The 14733-nt window shown below is 33.1% G+C and overlaps 1 protein-coding gene across 2 annotated transcripts in view; it reads left to right on the top strand.

The window, feature by feature from the left end:
* LOC135134691 (protein madd-4) overlaps window positions 1-14733 on the top strand; it is a 318408-nt gene that overhangs the window by 118335 nt on the left and 185340 nt on the right. For both annotated transcript variants that reach the window (XM_064063459.1, XM_064063458.1), the window contains exon 3: window positions 8140-8236. In XM_064063459.1, the coding sequence (XP_063919529.1) occupies window positions 8189-8236 (48 nt within the window). In that variant the 5' untranslated portion in view covers window positions 8140-8188. The remainder of the gene's footprint in view (window positions 1-8139; window positions 8237-14733) is intronic.

The following is a 14733-nucleotide window of genomic DNA, read 5'->3' as shown; positions in this document are numbered from 1 at the left end:
TTTTTTTTTCAGCAGAAGATATTAATTCGTTTTTAGATATAAATAGGTGACACATTCGGAGAAAAATAAATCTCATGCAAACTGATATGCTGTTATTAACAGAGTTATTGTTCCTAAACTATTCTTTATAATACCCTTAAGTGATAAGAGTGGCCCACCCAAAACATTTTTTCTTTGTTTTTTGGCCAAAAATTTTTATTTTTATTTTTTTAAGAATTGGCATCAAAAATACATATATAGATATTAGTATCTTTACATTGATGCACAGATGTGCAATAGGGAGGGTTGCAAGATGGCTGTTGAACGTAATCTTTGTCGTACGATAAATTTTTATGTATAATTTATAATTTAGTTTAATTATAATTTATTTATTTATTTTAATTTTATTTTTTATTTAACTGCCAAAGTATTCACTAGAAATAATTCATATGGCAAAACAAGGTTTGCCGGGTCAGCTAGTATTTTATAAAATGTAAATCAAATTTTTGGAAAGAATAAATAAAAAATAACATGCTCACTAGAGATGGTCTTTCATGTAAAATTCTTATATAAACACGTTTCACAAAAAAATACACTCATTGAAGCCCTAGTTGTTGTTGGTTAATTGCCTATTTTTCAAGATTCGTGCCTATTTGTCTATTATATTGCCTAAAATCTAACTGTATAGTGCCTAAACTAGGCAATATATCAAAGGTTCTAAAAAAGTTAAATAACAAGGTATTTTAATAAAAAAAAATTCGTCGAATATTATTTCGATAGTTCCCTCGTCCTTAAAGTATAATCCGACAAATTCAGCTCTTGCAAAAAATTATAAAATTTTCGTTTTACGATTTTTGTTTTGTGATAATTTCTGTAAAGTAAAAATCAACAGCATAAATAACACCCCCGCAGCCCCTGTGCTACACGAACAATTTCAAATATATTTAAAGCACTTAACTAACGGGATAAAATGTCCTTCAGCACTAGGTAATAGCAGTCTGAAGCTCAAGTGTTTATTTATGTTTATTCATAGAAAGAATGTTACGTAGAAATTTTGATTTGAATGAGTTCGAACACAGGACTAAAATTACTAATTAAACCACAATCGAGCAAAATGTTCTGAATATTCTTATTTTATCATTATTATTTAAAAACGTATTCTCACATTTTCGAAAAAATGGGGTGATTGGTTCTTAATTTGACTAATAAAAATTTGTGATGACGTCATCAACATGGATGGCGCGGATCCATGATGTGTGCAATTGCCCCCCCCTGACAGAGGTACTTTATTTTACCAATTTCAAAATTTTGAAATCATATTTCATTTTGTAAATACAGTACAACCTCTATAATGCGAACTCACGATTGTCTCAACATCCAGTAATCCGAACAGAGGCTATTTGAAGTCGATGCCTCTACTTCCAAAAATAACGCAAGATCTTTCTGCATACATATGTTGTATGGAATATTTTGAAATTTTTAAAAATTGCGATATTTCAAAGCACTGAATTAATTAACTAATTCTGGAGAAACGGATGAAGTTATCGGAGACCCGAAATCTACAAGAGAAAGTATTTGGTTAAATTTCGAAAATCGTCAAAAATGGGTCGAAATTTGCATGAGAAAAATTTCATTTTTGAAAAATTTTCCTAAAAATTGTGAAAAAATTCAGGCATATATATCCCGACGTGCTGATTCCAAAAATATACCATGTTGATGGTAATGGAGCAATATTTTTGGAAAATTCGCTGTGAAATTCGAATTTTTCGAAATTTTAAAAAACTGCGATATTTCAGCTGGACGATTCTGGAAAAATGGTTTAAGTTATCGAAGAGATGAAACCAGAAGTGACTTCTGAGGTCCAAAATCCACAAGAAAATATATTTAGTTAAATTTCGAAAATCGTCGAGAATGGGTCGAAATTTGCATAATGGAGGTAATACGAATACATAATGGAAAATTTCATTTTTGAAAAATTCATCTAAAAATTCTGAAAAATTTCGGGGTATAGATCCCGGGGTGTTTATTCCAAAAAGGATAGCGTGTTTATGGTTACGGAGTAATATTTTTTTAGAATGTCCATTGTTGCTTAAGAATTCTTTAATTTTTGTTTAATAAAATTTAGGTTTATTTCTTGAAGTTTGTTTTCAGTTGTGTATGAAGTTGTTATTCAATTCCCTTTCAGATTTTTGCGAAAATTGCTGAATCGAACAAATCGTTAATCCGAACACACCTTTTTCCCAATTAGGAATTAGGATTATCGAGGTTCTACTGTACACTATACGTGTAATGAAAAGAACCAAATGTCACCCATGTTATGTGAAAAAGAGTATACTAGCTAAAACTTTATAATTTTTTTTTGTTTCGAACGAATTTCTGGTAGACAGGTAAAATCACACAAAAATTGCCCCCCCCCCCCCCTGAACGAAATCCTGTATCCGCGCCCGAGCGTATTACCAGTGCAACACGGGGGCTTGTGTCTGATGTTCGTAATATAACGTTATTATACCTTGCAAATGTTTTTGCGAAAATTTGAAGGTTTAGCAAAAAAATTGAAAACGGATTCATGCACTACAAATATAGGAGTATATTTTAACATTCAAGTTATAAAATACAATTCATTGAGATGACGTTATCAAATTGTTGGTAGAGATCTTTAGCCAAATTTTGGTTAGCAATTTAACCATCTACATGATATTTCTGATATATATACAAAATTTGACAACAATCGGTATTGTCGGAGATTACGTGTCTAAAAAAAATGTCACAGACAGCAGACAGACAGCCAGACAGACAGACAGACAGACGGAAACGGGAGACTACTTTTTTCGTACAGTTGGGGTCATGAAACATCGAGAAAACATGACACTGGCCATTCGTCCGATGGACTTGATTACTATACTTCCTTAGCTCACTCTCGGGAAGTAATAAAAGTTTCGGCGACCGTTGTTTAGCCACTTCGGTCAACACATTCTTGGTAGGAAAATAATTAAGGATTTACCATGCTTGCTATAACCTTCCCACGATATCAGATCATTAGGTTTTGTAGTAAAGTTAAATTCTAAATATATTATTTTATCTAATTTTTTTTACAAAAATGAATGCCGTCCGTGAAAAATCAAGCATTCATAAAAGACAAGTGTAAGCTGTTATTTTCTAAATTTTAAATAACATTTACTCCTCAAAATGTCCGGGTGCCGTCATCACATTGTTGGTGGGAGCTGTTACACAAAGTTTGGTTATCGTTTTCTCATCTATAATAAACTCACTATTTTTGAGTCTTAATAAAATTTTATGACCACTTGAGCTTTATTATTTAGAATTGTTAAGTTATTGCTCGAACAATAGAGCTCAAGTGATCCTAACAGTTATGTAAATTTTGTCAACGAAGCGTTCGGTTGTTCGGAGATTATCTATCAAATAAAAATGGACAGAGACGACAGGTGTGACAGATAGACAGACAGACAGACAGACAGACAGACAGATGGACAGACGGACAGACGGATAGACGGAAACAGGAGTCCTACTTATTCGTACTCTAGGGATCATAAAATGTCGAGAAAAAACGACAGTAGCCATTTACCAGGTGGAGTATACTTATTACAATACTTCTTTAGATTGCACATGGGAATTAAAAACAGATAACATAATTAATTTTATGAATAAAAAGTTATTGCCTAGAGTGTCTATATCCTCTTTTTTAAGCTTTTTTCTACTTTTACGTAGCTTATTTTTAGGTTTTTTGCAGTCTAAAATCCACCGTTTAATGATTACATACTTTGGAAAGCAGTAAAATCGTATACATTTTCGAGAAGAATCTAGGAAAGAAAATGTTCTGGAAGAATTACATTTGAAAAAAAGTTGGTCGAAAGTTGTTTCGATAGAACTTCCCTCGCTCCTGAAGTACAATGGAGCTAATCCAGCATTTTCGAGTTGAGTTTTTTCTTTACACAATTTTGTGTGTCATCAACATTTTTGCAAGGACACATATATCAGCTTAGATTGGTGCAGTGTAATACTAAAAATAACAGTGTTGTATTTCCAAAATTTTCCGAGGAAACAGAGTCAATAAAATAAATTGACTCATTCATTAATTTTTTTGAGTCACCCCGTATAAGCAAATCTAAAAAAGATGAATGCAGTGATAAATAACAAGTACACACTGATCATATTTGGCACATTTTTGAAAGGATTTATTAAGCAAATTTTGGTTAGCAGACAGACGGACAGGCAGACGGAAACGGGACACCTGTTTCTTCGTACTCTAGGGGGTCAAGAAAAGAAAACGTAAAAGTAGAGAGTCCGCCGACGGACTCGATTACAATACTTCCTTTGCTTACGCTTAGGAAGTAAAAAAGAGAAGAATTTTTACTTTATTATATGCTTAGATCATATAATAAATAGATACCACCACGCCGTGTTCTTTCCCTAGCAGAGCCTGTGACGACATCCTCCTGTCACACATCTCTCTTGTGCATAGAGGGATTATAATCAAGCTATCCTTGCGTGATCACTATTTGAATTTTGCGCGCCTAAATTTTAGGAAGTATGTCTAACCTAACTTCGTACGAAAGATGTTCACACCTTGATTTTATAAATAATTCACAGTTAGTAGATAACGAAAGGAACAGTAAATTATTGTGCAGCAATTGTGATCCTTTATGATTACATCACTTAAAATAGGATCTTTGTTCTAAATTCTAAAATTGTTTTTCGTACAAGAACTCGAAAGAGAGGTTAGAAGAAACATCTGTCAAAAGCGATTTGTTGCGCTGGTGCGGTACAAGGATGGAAGTGAAATAGACATATACAGATGAAATGCATATAACAAAGATGAAGATGTGGGGATCACACAAGGATAGCATTATACTACTCCCCTTGACGTAGAAAACGACAACAGATAGCTTCATGTCTAGTCACAGCTTTCAGTTTGAGTATTGGTATCTATTTATTATATGATCTAAGATTATATGACTGAAATTTAAGAAAGAAAATTTTAGATAATTTATTGTAAGAGGTTGTCGTGATGAAGTCAGTTAGCGGAGAATAGTGCAAGTAGTGCCAAAACTGTGTTAATAAAAAAGGCAAATTTTCATAAAATTCTGGAATTAAAGACTGAGTTTTAGAAGATTTCTATTATGTAGTATTGTGGAGTAATTTCTAGAAAGCTCCATTAGAACAAAAAATACTCTTGAGAAATTTTGATAGTGTATAGTTCTCTGCCAATAAGGAGTGTAAATATAAGTTTCGGGGAACATTCTAGAACATTTAAAATATTCAAACGACAAATTATTAGCAATCTTTTGATGAAGTACCTAGATTGAGAAGTTCTCAAAACCTGTGGGAATGAGAACCCAAATCGAAGAAATGTTAAACCAAACATATCAATTAATTAGGCTCATACAGCTAAAGGCGATTAATAGATGACAAAAAGTAGGAATACGGGAAAATAAGAAAGGAAAAGAACAGAGAGAAAGAGATAAAAAACCAATCTATAGAAATTATAATAACATACTAGACAATGACGTTGAATATTTAATTGGTAGACCAGACGATAATACAACTTTGACAGTGATACGTAGGTACGCAAACTTATCGAACATCGTCGGAAAAATAAAATTTTTCGGCGACCGTAAAGACAGAGGGAAGCAATGTTTGAATAGAAATAAAGAGCAAAGAATTGGGTTTTGATCGCTCTATATCCAAATATAAGAAAATTATCGACATTAAAAATAAGAACAGAAATTTAAAACCCCACAAAAAGCAACTAAAGAGTGTAAGAAGATTATCTAAGTCCTTTCGATTGAATTAAAGGCCAAAAAGAGAAGTTACCAACTATAGAAAGAGTTGTTCATTGGCAAACCTAAAAGGTCTTCTTTCCAATTTACCAACAGGATATCAGTCCGTACAAATTGAGGTTTAATGGTTAGAACATGACAAGATTACTATTCTGATATTAGTTGAATAGGATGTGCAAAGAAGATAGATGATGGACTATGAGAAGCAGCGTATGTATATGAGAAGTGTCCAAAGGAGAGAGAAAAAGAAAGGAGAAAGAGCCACTGTATAAAGTGGGATTCCATAAAGCACTTAACATGAACTAGAATTGTCGATTAGTTAAACAAGAAAACATATGTAGATAACGCAACAAAATTATTGGTTTCTGATGAAGACGTGGTATTTGTACAGGGTTCGAGGCTGAAGAGAGTGAGTCTGGATAAAGACAGGGGGCAATGACTGCCAGCAGTTTAAGAGATACAATAGTTAAAATTTCAATAGTTTTATTAATGAATTAACGTTATTATCAAGAGTTCAGACCCAAAAATCGTCGATATTATAACCATAACTTATCAATAGTTTACCAGTTATGTGATGCTTGAGCTTAACACATTCTACTATTACTTAGATACAACAGGAAATAATTATGTCATTTATTCTTGTCCACATTACATCATTATTATTATTGCTAATTTGCATCTATTATGTTAAAATGTCATACAAAAGTTTTTAAATATTAACATGTCAAAGCCAAAGTAACTGATGCTTAACCACGTTAGCAATGCATCATTATAAATTACTGTTCTTATTATCTCAGCAACGTTTCAACTTGAATAATTATGTACGAACATGTTGACGACCAATAAGTGTCAATTTGCAGTTGGATTTTTTTAAATATATTTAATCGGCTTTCCTGAAAATTAGAAACGTGACCTGGTTCTCGTATCCTTTACGATCATTCGTTTCATTTGCAAAGACTGGTACATTGCAACAAATGCTCCTATATTTTTCTCATTTTAAACTCGATAAAGTGACTAGAATTACTGCTTTCAGTAAGGGCTAACCATTTTATTATTTAAAATAGTGTAATTATTATAAAATATTTAAATAAAATTTTAATAAATCTTGAAATAACATTCCCGAATGCAAGTCACATGAACTATTTATAGAGGGTATGAATTTAAGCGAAACATTGTATTTTGTGAAGGAGTTGCGTGTCGCGTGTTTTGTAAGCCCTTGCTGGAATCTTAACACTATGAAAATTGCTCTCTGTTTCGCAAATATTGATTCTTTGTTAAATTACTTTTGACACATTAAAAAAAGAAATATATAGTTATCGTTACCAAGTAATATTTAGTATTGATTGTTTCCTACAGTCTGAAGTATATACATATTTATTTATTACGGAAAAATTAAAACTATGTCAACATATCCCTCCTTACTATAAGATTTCTAGCGTAATATAAAAGTGCTCTAGCTGAGGCATAAAATTGCATAAAATCTCCTTCAATTTGAATGAGATCGCTGTTTGAAACTATTTTAGAATTCCAACGATGTTTTAAGGTATATACATAAGTTGTTTTAAAACTTTGAAAGTATATGATAACGGATATAGACTAAAGTTTGAGAACGTGTTATAAATTTTCAATACTTCAACCCAGATTACGTCCACAAAAAATCTTATTTTCTTGTGGATAGTCCTCCGTGCTTAATTCTGTCCAAGTGAATTGTGCTTCTAAATAAAAAGCGATTTTTTCCTATACGTTATCAGCAAAAAAAGTGACCGCAATTTGCACTACATTGCAACCCAAACAACACTTGCCCGAATTGCATGCCAAACATTCTTTTTAATCGCACATGAATCTGTGCACAAGTTTTATGTGCATGTCCACTTCCATTAGTAAAATTGCCCGAACACTAAACTTAGAAAAGAATAAGCTGTAGCCCGTCTGCCGTGAGGGAATACGGAATCCTCACATTTTTGTCTTGTTCATAAGTATTTCCTGGGGTATTTCTGGTGGAAATTATATAATTCCGCGAAAAATTCGTGCGCGAATAATCCCGTATAATTTTATTTACACATAAAATATAGACGGAAATTTTACTGCTCTCGTAAAATCTTGATCAGAGGCGACGATGAGGTTCCATAAATTTGTAAAATGAGATGAAAATGTTGTCGTCTTTGATGTTTGTCGTTCAGGAGAAATGTCGAAAGGCTATTTGCAAAAGAAATGACCTTTACATTTGATTACAATTTCATATCGTTTATAAACAAACGACCCCGCACCTAACTGGACTCATAAAATGCTAATTTCAACCCTCCGTTGGGGTTTAACAACTACATACTATTGAAATTCTCGAGTTTATTTTTATTTTTTGCAGGTGGATTTTATGGCATGACTGACAGAACGGTGCAATAAATGAAGCAAAAATGCACGAAAGGACACAAATGAGGTGGTTGGCCGCTCTTTGGTTTCTGGTAAGTTAAAGTTATTTGAATTTTTACTCCTATTAAAAAGATGGGGTAATGTATAATTAAACCATCACAGGATTTTTGTTGGGTGACTATTGTTTCGAGCTTCAATGCGGTTTTAAAGCGAAACCCGGTATGTTACGTGTTGGTATCTATTTAATTAATAAATAATTTGAATCTCTTCGTTCTTTATTTTTAGACTACTAGACAGCTTTAAACGTAAATTGAATTCTCATCCCTGCTATATGAGTTTACTGTGTGGATAACTGCAATGAGATATCAGTTCTAGTAGGCTCCCGGGAATTACTACATACGTAATTATTTTAGCTAGCAATTCTTATAAATAACATCGTTAATCGGACCGCTTTTAGTGGCATTATACGGATAATTAAATTAACTTTTTGAATGGTTTGATCAAAGGTAAATATTATTTTGCGCTTCCTTGGCACTTGAACCTCCCGTCGGAATTATTAGCCTGTGTTGTACAAAAAAGAAGAGTTCTTTTTTCTTTCAAATTCCCAAATATTAGTTTAGTAAATTTATTTAAAAAATACTAAAATTGGAGACTAAATAAAAAATGAAAAGCAATAGATCCTTATTCGACTGAAATCTGAGATTCCCTATCCTATTCACTGAATTCAACAAGATGCATCGACACAACGTAAGTTAATTTTCAACTTTTCAACAATTCTTGATAAAACTTCGTAACTCATTTCTCCGCTCCTGCGATTCTTTCCAATTTAAAATAGCACTTTAAATATCTAATTAAAGATAGGACGTAGAAATAGTGGGTTTTCGATGGAATTGAAATTTTATACTTTAAGTGACATTTAAGTGTAAAACATTGTACAATATCTGGAGAGAGGTGTTGTAGACGGTGTATAAAAATTTAATTTCAACAGTGAAACAAAATACCCAGCGCCAGCCGACAAACAATGGAGTAATTTACTGAATCTACCTGTACTGTTTATGGAATGAAAATTATGCCCCCCAGAAAACTCGTAAACAATTTAACCACAAAATTGATATAAAGACAACAAATCGCTTTCCCCAAATAAAATTTTGTTTTTAATTGGATGCTCGTAAATAAAGCTTTGTTGGAAAATCTGATGAATATTTATGACTTTTCAACCAAAACTGTGTAATAACTCTTCAAGATTTACGCATGATTAATTATTATAGAAAAGCATGTATATTTGTGACAGTAATTTTAACGAATATGCGAATATAGTGGAGGTTATTCTAGTTTTCACAGTGGTAACATATGGCGTAACATTAATTTAAAATTTGGTTTTGCGGGAATGGGAAACTAGTTGACTGTTTTGTAAATTAGGTTCTGTGAAGCTGCAACAATGTCTTTAACATTCCAAAACATTAGGAACTCCAAGTGACCGCAACTACGTTATTCAGACAATGTTTACATGCTTTGGAGGCAGTTAGACAGCCACGTAAATGCTGAATGGTGGCGGTTTGAAAACTTTGATGAAAATATTTCGTTTGAACCCACGTTAAAAGTATTCCTCTTTTGATCAGTAATGTAATTTTGTTGATTTTCGATAAATTTGTAAAATAAATTTTCTCCCCCGTTTTTTACTCTCGTGTTTTAAAATTTCGTGGGCGGGAGATTATTGATTAAATTTAACCTGAAATTTGAAGATCAAATTAAAATATTTGTTGGCAACTCGTAGTTGAACTACAAAATGATACTTAATCAAATGTATAAAATTCTGAAAGCACCTACTTGGTGTTTTTTCTCAAAACAAGTTTCTTGAAAGGGAATAATATATTTGCAAGTTTTTCCTTTATGAATATCGCAGCTGTAGATACCAATCATTTCTGATACAGAAATCGAACTATTATCATTAAAATCGGGCAAATGGAGTGGAAACGGATTTAATATAAGGATGGAGTTTGTGCGGAAAGAGGTTTCGGGTAATTTACTGCCACAGACCACTGGATATAGACGTAATACCGGATATTTTTTTCGCTCTTGTTTGTAAACATGCGCGTCACGTTGATTTTATCCAATGTTGCAGGATAGAAACCGGAAGTGACGTTTATATAGGGGCGCGCTTTATAATCCCATTATGAACATCAAATCAGTTTTTATCTGATGACTATCGTTGACTACCGCTTAAACCACCGGACAATGTTGGCAAACTCTATAGCGCGTTAGTTGAAACCCGGGCGCGAAAATTTCGCAGGATATTACATTAAGTAAAATTTGTTAATTCATTTCCTCTTTAAAATCGATGACGTCATCTAATATTTGCTAGATAGCGTACTGTTGCTGATTTTTACCTAGTTTTTCAACTTCTTTAAAACTCTAGAATTACATTAACATTGTGTCCGTACTTGTGAGTAATTAGTACAAATAATGATAATCGCTACTTTGGCCATTGACGAAGACATTTTTAAAATGCTATGACACGGGTTATATACACACAACTCATTAATGCTACGAGCTGTTTCACGGTTCTTTACATCGACACTTCAAAGATATGTTATTCAGATGAGGGAGCCAATTTGAGCACGGGATGAGAAAATAATATATGGGAAATTTCTATTTACCTTGCTTTGTACAGTGTTTCTCGAAAGTAACCTCCGTTTAATGCTAGAACGACAGACTTGGCAGACGAAATTTTCTAAAGATAATCTACATGCAAAACACCACATTGTAATTATAAAATAACGGCTGATCTTTGGAGAAGTAGTATAAATACCAAGTGACTATTAAATTGTCAGGTTGGCAACCTATTTAAAAGTTTATGATGGCACACCTGATTGCCAAAGTGACATTTATGACTGCTGCAATCGTCTCAATCAATCAACACGTTTGTTAGGCGTGCGTATGTCCATACTGACAACTGCGAACTGACGTACTAGCATGGGTGCCAAGTATTCAGAATTGCTAACACAAAAAATTCCTTCAATCATTAATAGTCACCTGGTATTACGATGTCTACACACAAAAGTTTGAAAATATAACAAAAATGACGATAAATACTGTCTGTCTGTCTGTCTGTCTGTCTGTCTGTCTGTCTGTCTATCTATTTGTCTGTTTGTTTGTCTGTCTATCTGTCATCTGTATTTATTTTTATTAGACATATAATCTTCGAAACTCCCGGACTATAATTGCTATTATATCTTAGCTATACGTTAGGGGATTGTGTAGATGGTAAAACTCTAATCAAAATTTGGTTGATCATTCCTATTGATTGATGACGTCACCTCAAAATTATGCTTGGTAATACTATTTCAGTTTTATAAAATAACATATTCCTACACTTGTGGTTTATGAATCCTTATTGATTCTTTATCCTAGAATTGTAGATTTCCTGAAAAAAATCAGAGTTGGATGACAACGTTTTATAGTACCTAATGTAAGTGGAGAACGTGACCAATCAAATCTCATTTTATTGAAGCATATAAATAGTAACGCGACGATCGCTGGTTCAATTTCCTCACGAACCACTTTTTTATAGGTATATAAATAAAGTATTTTATAGGTACATACGTATATAGAGTGAGTCACTAAGCGCGTGGTTCTAGATCTAGAAAAAAGTCAAAAACCACAGTTGTACCACAGTTGTATGGTTAATTGAGGACGATACTCTAAAATTATTTTTAACTATACTGAGTGTTTTGTTTTTAAGCCATAAGACACAAATTAATTTTTAAATGAAACACCCTATATATTTTAAGGTATTTTGTTCTGTGGGTTCTTTTTAGAGGCAGGGCAGCTTCTCAGTTGTTTATAATGGGGAACAGTTTACATTCATGAAATTTGATTTACCTCTTTTTAACCGTAGTTGACTTTTGAAATTCCGATGCGACGTTGCCACGTTATTCCAATTTTCTTGAAATTCTTTGGCAATGAAAGGATTCACAAAAAAAACGCAATAGGATTATTATTAAAATCTGCCTTGTAATATTTTGTGGAATATAGAATGTAGGTATTTATAAAAATTCTAAAACTTTACAATTTTCAAATATCGATCTTTCAGTTTTCTTAATTGGAACGTCCTGCATTTTATTACTGTATCATACTCTATTCGTAGTAACCATCAACTTTAAATACAGAAAATAATCAGCAAAAAGAAAGGGAAAAAATAAAACAAAATGTAATAACAAAATATAGGCTGCTCTATACTTTGTATATGAAAATTTAATCTCATTTATACCACAACAAAAGGCGTAACTTTCTTTATCTCTCCACAAAATGTTTTAACCCTTCCATTGTTCAAAAAATTTCAAGAAAATTGGAATAACGTGGCAACGTGGCATCGTAATTTTAAAAATAAACTGTGCTATAAAGCCTAAGAAGAGGTCAATAAAAATTTGTAAAGATATACTGGGTGTCTGGAAAATGGTGGATTAACTCGCCGCTACACTTTAACAATCAACTGGTGAGTCTAGAAAAAATAGTAAAAAATTCCTTCTCACATTTTGGTGGAGTTATACTGACTCGCCAATTTGCCAAAATTGGTCGTAATTCAGCAGGTACTAGCCCCGCCCTCTCTTTTATTAGAGGGTATCTCATTTGCCAAAATCAGTCTTATCTTACCAGGTACTAACCCCACCCATCCACCCTCTCTTTTCTTACAGGGTATGGCATTTGCCAAAATCAGTTTTATCTTAGCAGGTACTAGTTATTATTTTTTTGGGAGTTCCAAAACCCCCTACATAACTACTGAAGAGTTAATCCGCCATTTTCTAGACCCCCGGTATAGGGTGTTTCATTTGAGAAACTAAGTTGTGTGTTACGTCTTAAAAATATGACACTTTGTATAGTTAAAAGTAATTTTAGTGTATAGTCCTTAAGGAGCCGTATAACTGTAGTCTTCGACTTTTTTCCTACTTGTAATAATTAACAAGAATAAAGATATCGAGGAACGGGGATTAGTGACTCACTCTGTATAACTGATTAATTATTAAGTATAGATATACAGTTCGAAACAAGCCTATCCAAAATCTTGGGCGTTGCTCTTTTTTGTATTAAAAAAAATATGTGTTGAAAAAGTTCCAGTAGTTGTGTGATCGTAAAATTAAGAATTTTACACAGTTCTATTTGTTGTTGAAGAAAATAAGTCAAAAGTCACAGATAATACCAGTCACAGTGTAAGAAAAAAAAGTGACTCATGAGATCGGCGACTTCCGCGTGCTTGGCGTTATTAGCTTACGCTTAGGAAGTAAAAATTATAAAAGCATTCACCCTGAACAAATATTAGAAACATATGTTTAGAAAAGCATGAAAATTAAAAAAAAATCTACCAAATACAAATCAAATTTCAAGTTTAGTGGAACGAACATTATACCGTGTGTAGGAACGTTGGAAATTCAGTTCTTTGAACGAACTGACAGTACAGTCACGAAGTCATCTTTCATATAAAGTCAGTATCTGCTTATGAGCTTTACACACTAAATACACAAAATATTCCTAAAATTCTGCAAACGCCACTGTTTTAACTGCAAACAACATAGGCAACTTTGAAAAATTTGTGTATGCGTCACATTTTGACGCTCAGTAGGTTTTTAACTGCACATTAATTTCTAATTATCATGATGTAGCAGACTTGAGTAATATTATTTTATATTTAATAAAAAAATATATATAATAAAGTGGTTTACATGGGCACTTCTGTGGCATTTCATTCATATCTCTCGCTCATTAAATCAGTCTGTTTATGAATATATTTTATATATTTTTGAAAATGGGAAGTAAAGTAAAAATACAAAGAAGGCATTATGGTAATGAAACTTTGATGCTCTTTAAAAATCCGTTAAAAAATATAGGGTGCTAAAAAAGAAATATAATTTGGCGTCGCGACGCCAACGTCGAAGATGCGTTGTATGTAGGATGTATCAAATTAGGGTTCCCCTTTTAAGTTAAAAACGATAGCTTTTACAGAGCTTGAGTATCTTTATTTGTTCTCGAGATTTATGCTCGAGGGGTATTACATCTATAACAAAAACATCGTGGATATGAAGTGAGTGCCATATTTTCTAACTTACATAACGCGGTTGTCCACTTCTCCACTGATTTCCCCACTAGTTAAAGCGTAGCTTACTTTTGAAAGGTTAAGACCCGATTTATAGAAACCGAAGTTAAAGTTAATTCGCGATTAACTTTTAACTGAGGTCCGTTGCGAGGCAACGCGCATATTTTAACCAATCACGGGCTCATATTCCACATTTTAATTCTCTGTTAAACTAATCGAGGATTAAATATTTAACTCGCTGTTCTATAAACCGGCTCTAAGAGATTTTTGAACACATATCCGACACGGAGGGATGAAAAAGATTACAGCTGTAACTTTTCAGCGACATCCGTAAGAGAGATTCATCTTTTTCAGGGGTGACAGGTCAATCTGTTGGGTCCCTCCGTGTGCGTTATGCCTTGTTCTAGCGAAGTAGTCGACCTGAATCAGCCGCCGCCGTTGACCCAGTCACCCCAACATCAAGCCGAGGTCGACGTCTGTCTTTGACAAGCCACCCTACGC

Source organism: Zophobas morio, unplaced genomic scaffold, assembly GCF_036711695.1.
Source record: "Zophobas morio isolate AGI-343-1 ecotype UQ-CSIRO unplaced genomic scaffold, CSIRO_AGI_Zmor_V1 ptg000023l, whole genome shotgun sequence".
Classification (NCBI taxonomy): Eukaryota; Metazoa; Arthropoda; class Insecta; order Coleoptera; family Tenebrionidae; genus Zophobas; species Zophobas morio.
Note: the sequence above shows the minus strand (reverse complement) of the source record. Positions and strands in the feature narration are given on the sequence as shown.